This window comes from Morus notabilis, unplaced genomic scaffold (genome assembly GCF_000414095.1).
Source record: "Morus notabilis unplaced genomic scaffold, ASM41409v2 Scaffold78, whole genome shotgun sequence".
NCBI classification, from domain to species: Eukaryota; Viridiplantae; Streptophyta; class Magnoliopsida; order Rosales; family Moraceae; genus Morus; species Morus notabilis.
In genome coordinates, this window is record NW_010367622.1 from 1,568,831 (window position 1) to 1,576,322 (window position 7,492).

Genomic DNA, 7,492 nt, shown 5'->3' on the forward strand with positions numbered 1-7,492 from the left:
CATGCTTCTCAAATTCTACTATTTCACAATAATTTTTAGAAATAACTAGACAAAAATAAGATTTACTAAACACTTTAACATGCAGTAACTTTTTTAAAAAAAAAAGTTAAAAACAACCTCTAATAATGTCAAACGAGTCAAAAACAGTCTATTAATTTTTATACATTGTTAAATTAGTCATTTATTTTTATAAATTTAAAATGTAGGCTTATTTTCTAGGATTTCTAAAATAAAAAATAAAAAATCTCCAATATAGATTCCAAAAGAAGTCAAACCCGAACCCAAATGCCATACACCACCCAGCTCCCCTGACCCTAACCGCTTGGTGGTCCAAACCACAAGGCCTTGAATAAACACAGAAAAGGAGTCAGTCTCCTCATCGGCTTCCACTGGCGCTCCACTTAAAAAGTGTTCTTTATTTGCAAGAATATGCTAAATGCCGGCTGCGAAATTAAAATACAACAAAATATGTTGGCTTTTAGCTAATTTTTGTAGAGAGAGAGAGTAACAGTGTGGTGTGGATCGGCAAAGGAAGGTCTTGGGGTTTGGGGGTGTTTGGTCAATGAGATTTCTCGGACTCCGGAAATTCCTTAACTGGAGCCCTAACCGCAATGGAAGGTGAGCCCTTTTCTTTTTCTTTTTTTCTTCCCTTTTTTTTTTTTTGCGTAATTAATATTCGTTCATTTCGATTCTCGCTCGGGTTTTCTTTTTCTTTTTATGGAAAATGGGTGTAATTCTAGGGTTTCCGTAGCTAAGGAATTCGTTGACTGAATTTGGATTGCTTGAGAAGTGAAGAAGAGTGAGCATGGAATTTTGTTGAATTTTCGGTTCGATTACTCGTCGAAAGGAAATATAATTAACGCTTGTTTATTTTTCCATTTTTTTGTGAGTTTTTGGAAAATTAAGGTTGTTTGTCCGTTGGTAAATCTCGTTTGAGTGATCGTGATTTTTGTCAACGTTGCACGTATTCAAGGAGAGAAAACTAGGGGAAGAAAGAAAGGAGATTTTTGCTTTTCAAGTAATAAATAAAAATTTGTTACGTTTTTCAAACTTTTGTACCATTTAATGTCGTCTTTAGTATCCTTTTGGATTTTGATTGCACTCCTAATGAAGCCCCTGGAACTACATTGGTATCTCCCAATTTCCCTTTTTCCGTTTTGTTTTCACTGAGCTTGGACTGGTTTTAGACTTTAGTGTTACAAAATTCACTAGATTTTTTGTTTTCTTTTGGTTTAGTCTTGCTTGTATTTTGTACCCTTCGTTTGGTCTGTTTGGTTTTCATATTTTGATTGTCAGTTTGTATGTTGTAATGGGAAAAAAAGAGTAGAGATTCTTTTAAACTTTTAACCTGACATAGGGGGAAATGTGATATTGGTAAACATGTTTAGATGTAGGTTTTACATTATGTTTGCATGAATAAAAAAATATGTTTTTGTTTGATTTCCATATTCAGAGTTGTGAATGTAAAAATAGCTATTTCAAGATTGTCTTGTAAAGCTCATTCAGCTGATAATGTTGTGGTACTTTGCTTGAAGGTGGGTCCCCTGACCAAGAGTCTATAGGGTCTGGGGCGAGGAGGTCTAATGTATCATCTGGGAGTAGGTCTCGGAATTGCAAAGAGTTCCTCAGTAGATTTTTGGATAGTAAAGGACTTACTACAGAACTTGAAGAATGGTTTGAGTTAATATCCAATAGATCAGCATCGAAGAAGCCTGCTTTTGATGTTCCTTTTGAGCTGATAGACCTTCAAAAGTTCGATTATGCATTGGAAGGCATTTCGTTTCAGCAGCTGATTCGGATGCCCAGTGCTGTTTACGCTTCAACATCTGAGGCTGCTGAAGCAACTGCTTATTTTGCAGTCGAGGACTTTTTACATGCTAGTGTGAAGGGGTTGTGGGAAGCATTTTGGAGTCAGGAGGAGCCAATGCCTTTTTCTGTTGCTTCTCTATACAATGAAAACCTGAAGTTTTATCAGGCTGAGAAGGCAGTTGCTAATGGAAAGCTTGGAGGTCTTTGCGGCACTTGTATATTGCTTAAGAATCCCAGGCATCCCCATGGGAAGTGGGATTATATACTTGAATTGGCTCTTCTTAGGCCTGATATTGGAAGCCTTGCCATTGATAATGACAGGCAGCCTTCGCCATTGCTTCTAGGTGAGGCTCTTTTCTATGCCATACGCGTGTTGTTATCAAGAAGCTTGAGTAGATTGAATTTCTCTGAGAGTTCAAAATCTGTTTTTATAATTCTTGTTGATTCTCAATATGGTGGGGTTGTCAAGGTTGAAGGTGATGTAAATAAGTTGGAGTTCAATATGAATAATGTCTACGGGTGTGCTGCGGAATGGGTTAAAAGACATTCTAAGATTGCAGTCTCGCCAATTGATAGAATCTGGAACAAGCTTGGAAATGCGAATTGGGGAGATATTGGTGTTTTACAGGTGCTTTTTGCTACCTTTCAGTCTATCGCTCAATTTGCGGGACTTCCGAAGCACTCAGTTGAGGATTTAGCTGCTGACCATGGTTCTCGCCTGCAAGCAAGAAGGGCTGAGAGGCAGATGGGGGATACCAAGGTGAATGGAAATGGTCTATTTAGGTTCCAGCAGCGCAGTGTTTCACCAGAAATTGTTGAAGTTCAGGATGAGTCCGTCAAAATTGAGTCTGAAGAATTAATGAAGTTAGAAGTAGGATCTTTGATATGGATGGAGGACTCAAACTGGCAAAAGGGTTACCAAATTAACGAAGTCCATAGTACAGGCGAACATGTGTACTATATTACATCTCCTCCTGAAGAACTAGGAAAAAGTCTCTTTTTATATGTTGGTTCTCATCCTTCTCAGCTTGAACCAGCATGGGAGGGTATGAATTTGTGGTACCAAGTTCAGAGACAAACTAAAATATTGACCATCATGAAACAAAAAGGTTTATCTAGCAAGTATCTACCTGAGTTGATTGCATCTGGTAGGATTATCCATCCGGGTCAGTGCCATAGATCTAGCTCAGGAGGGAACTGCAACCACCCTTGGTGTGGCACCCCTATTCTTGTAACAAGCCCGGTTGGTGAGACACTGACAGATATGGTAAGCGGAAGTCCATTTGGGACTGATGAAGCTATCAGATGTTGCCATGACTGCTTATCTGCACTTTCAACTGCTGCTTCGGCAGGAATTCGGCATGGAGACATCAGGCCTCAGAATGTGATTTGTGTGAGGTCTAGTACAAGGCATCCTTTTTTTGTTCTTATTGGTTGGGGTCATGCTGTTTTAGAAGAGAGGGATCGACCTGCAATGAACCTCCATTTTTCGTCAACTTTTGCTCTTCAGGAGGGTAAAGTATGTTCAGCTTCAGATGCAGAGAGCCTTGTTTATATGCTTTATTTTTGCTGTGGTGGGGAGTTACCAGATCTTGATTCAGTTGAGGGCGCACTGCAGTGGAGAGAGACTGCTTGGTCAAGGAGATTGATTCAGCAGAAATTAGGTGATGTGTCAACTGTGTTAAAAGCATTTGCTGACTATGTAGACAGTCTATGTGGAACACCATACCCAATGGACTATGCTATTTGGTTGAGAAGGTTGAAGAGAAATATTCACGGGGAAGATTATGGAAAGGAAATTGATACATCAGGATAGAAATTTCTCTATGTCCCTGAAGTAAAACTGAATCTTATTGATCATTAACCTTTATGATTGTCGATACTTTCAATTTTGGCGGAAGTCTTTCAGAAATGTGTGTTTGGTGCATTCCGTGTCATGATCTCGAGTCCACTTACCTTCAGACCAAATGTATGGTTGAACTGTTCAGCAATTGTTTACCAATGTCCCGTGGAAAAACTTGAGCACCATTCTTCCTTTCCAGGTTTGATTAAGCTTTTGTTTGGACACAAAGTGAAAGTTCTTCGCAGTTCTGAATAATCAACCCCTGCTTTCAGGGTTTCCAGATCTTTTATCTGGTTAGAAGCTGTTCTAAAGGACATCGTGGTGGTTTAATGAATTATATGGCAAAGGTCCATGCAGTTAATTGCCTTGCTCCGTTGGATAGCAAAAGATCATTGCTATCTGCACTTTTGATGAATTTGTTTATGGATCTGCTCTATATTTATTATTTCCTCTGTAAAGATAAGAATTGAAGTTGCCCACTGTGTAGTTGTTATGTATGAGAGTGGAGTTGCTTGGGCCATCTTGTCTAGGGCATTCATCTTTTTCTGTATATGTGTGGGTGTTTCAAAGTCCGAAACGGCATTATCAGCCCATTTTGTAGTTCTGTGTTCTATAATACAGCTTTTTTATTCTTCAGCTATTCTCTCTCTCTCTCTCTCTCTCTCTCTCTCTCTCTCTACTGGTTTTTCCATTTCAGCTATTCACGTGCACTGAAGAAGGTCTCTGACCTGACAAGTTGAGTAGATTGAATTATCTGAACAGATTAAAGTGGGAAAGCATGTGCCGCAAGTACTGTTGTCTTCTTGAAGGTATTTCTTATGCAGCTTTTGATTATTTCTGCTACACTTTAATAGTTTGCAAATGTGTTTTTAGTTTTCGTTTGCTTAATTCCATTGGGATTGATGTAGGCTGACCATATTGGGATTTGGGGCACGGGAAAACAATAAAATCCTGACCTAAAATGCCTTGATCTGGAAAACATAATCATGACGTTGATGGAGGTGGGTTTGGGAAAAGGGTGGGAGCTCGCAGGCTCAAAACCTGGGGAGTGCATTTGGGAGTTTCTTATCCCAAAAAACAAAAAAACAAAAAAAAAAAACAAAAAACAAAACAAAAAGAAAGAAAACATTAGTCATGACGGACGTTTTCATTGGGTATCTAGATAATTTATATTCAAATTGCATATCATGTTACTAACGCTGATGGACTTAAAGAGATTGAATGTTGACTTCTATCAAATATTGGCTAGCTTTTGATGAATTGCTCAATCCGAAGGCCTTGTTGTGTTTCCACTCTGACATTCTCTGATTTGTTAAGGGGCTAGGAGATTATACAAGTTGTTCCTTGAATTTCTGTTCTATGTCGAAATATGTGTTTGATCTCTTGTATTTTTCATAATTTTATGTGGGTATCTCGACGTCAAAATTTATTTTTTGTACGTGAATCCCTTTTTGGATATGAAACGTCAAACTGTCTACTTCATTAATTAACTAAAAGCAAGTATTTTTTTTGAAAAAATTTTCTGTCAATACTATAAATATAAATAATAAATAACTTTTAAACTTTTCTCTCTCTCTCTCTCTCTCTTCTCTCCGACAAGCCCAGCCCCCACGAGCAGAGATCCGGCAAAGTTTCAGATCAGGGCCATCTATTTCTCCAGGTTGTGCTCTCCTCAAAGCATTGATTTGGCTTTGGGGATGGCAATAGGAGGTTTGCTGTTGACGGCAATTGGAGGGTGGGAGGGAGGTGGGGTTTTGTGGGTCGTGGTTCTTGATGATCCAGCCGGCGTTGTCGCCGTGGAAGGTGCGGTGGAGGCGGAAGAAAGTGGTGCGGGAGATGTTGGCGTGGTGGAGGAGAAAGTTATTTTGATGTTGAATGCCTCAAAAAATTTAATGTAGATTTTGTTTAGCGTTCTTGCAATACTGGGTTGAAGACCAGATCTTTTTTTTTTTGCTTGGGTTAAGATCTGGACATGATATCTGCATATTAGGTTTATGTTGTGTCAGTTAAAAAAAAAAAAAAAAAAAAATAAGAGGAGGAAGATCTGTATTGTTGTTCTTTCATGTTTAATTTCCTGAGATTTTGATTGATAGAGAAGATGAAACAGAAATGAGAAAAACTCCAGATTTGATCATGGCTTCTCCAGAATTGATGCAAAACTTCGATTGGGTATTTTAGGTTTTCAAATCTGATAAGGGCCATAAATTTGGTTTTTTTTTTTTTGGTTTGAACTTGTTCAGAGCTGTAAGACCGTGGACTTTCAGCAGATGAAGATTTGAGTTTTTCTGGGGCTTTTTTTATGTAGGATTCTTTTTTCTTTTTTTTTTTTATGGTTTTCTTAATATTTTTAATACGTTTTTTAAAATTTAAAAACTTGACCAAGTAATTTGAAGGGTATAAATGACATTTTATATCCCTCAAAGGACTTCAGGTTAAAAAAATGATTTTTTAAACATCAAGGTATAAATATCTGCGTGAAATTATAAAAAATATAAAGTATTAAACGTATATTTTGATATAATACAGAATATTAAAATAAAATTTTCTCTATGTTTTATGTTTTGGTCTCCTACCTCCTTGTCCCCTTCTCTATTCCTGTTTATTTTTTATTAGTAAAGTCTTTTTGTTTCTTGGAAAAAACATGTTGACTTCTATTAAAAAGAAGAGAGAAATTAATTACTCGTTTAGTTCATTGATTCGAGTTTTTAATTTGAGTTGAGATGTGACTAAATGTGAAATTTTTTTACTGTATTAAAAAAATTAAATGTGATTTTTTCTGAGAATTTTTTATTGTAACAAAATTTGAATTTTAAATTCGAATTGATTAAATTAACGATGTCTAAATGTTGACAGATAATAATTCATTCATCCTTTTAAAGTATGTATGCACTATAACACCCTGTTGGTAAATCTTCTTCAGAGTTCATCTCGTATGCATTTTATAAGCTTCTGCGCCTTGCAGTCAGATTCCTTATTTTTGGAGCCAGGTTGTGAATTGTGATTTAAGTTTATTAGCTCATTATACTTTGGGCCCGTTTAGTTCACTGATTCGAGTTTTTAATTCGAATTGAGATGTGATTTTATGTGAGAACTTTTTACTGTAGTAAAAAAGTTAGATGTGATTGTTTGTGAGAGCTTTTTACTGTAGCAAAACTCGAATCAGCGAAATGAACAGGGCCTTTATTTTTGTGATGCGGATGTGGCAATAGTTGATGTATCTATCTAGGGAGTTTGGCCGGGTTTGGTGCGACTCTACACTCTGGTTTGGGGTTTGCTAAATTGAATAATAAATTTGGTGCTATAGGCTTACCTAATTTAGAATTTCATAGGCATGCATACTTAAGCCTCATTTATTTCACCGTTTCGAGTTTTGTTACGGTAAAAAACTCTCAGAAACAATAACATCTAACTTTTTTATTAAAAAACTCTCAGAAACAATAACATCTAACTTTTTTATTACAGAAAAAAGTTTTCACATAAAATCACATCTCAACTCGAATCAACGAACTAAACGAGCACTAAAAAATATTGTATCTTTTATTGTATTTCCTTTAAATCGTGACCGTGCGTGATTTAAATTAGATGGTCCATACTTTATAGGCTCCACGGATACTATGAAATGATAATTTTGATTTTGAGCTGCAATGCTACACCCACTTGAAAGTTGATATCTCATCTTAATCGTAAGTTTGATATCAGTGATCCTTAGAGTGGGGTTTCTCCCACCACAAAATTAATGCCCCTCGAAAAAAATAAGATTTGTGCTAAAAACATAATCAATTTAATTGTGTAGCAACGATCTTCTAACTTTATAGGAGTCTCATGGAGGGACATTTTATA

The 7,492-nt window shown here is 36.7% G+C and overlaps 1 protein-coding gene across 1 annotated transcript; it reads left to right on the top strand.

Moving 5' to 3' along the window:
* Window positions 1-361: 361 nt before the first annotated feature.
* On the top strand, window positions 362-4,288 carry LOC21410572. The gene is made up of 2 exons (XM_010113012.2): window positions 362-618; window positions 1,536-4,288. Exons 1-2 carry the CDS (start codon window positions 612-614, stop codon window positions 3,623-3,625), a joined length of 2,097 nt encoding a protein of 698 aa, XP_010111314.1. The 5' UTR covers window positions 362-611; the 3' UTR covers window positions 3,626-4,288.
* Window positions 4,289-7,492: the final 3,204 nt, after the last annotated feature.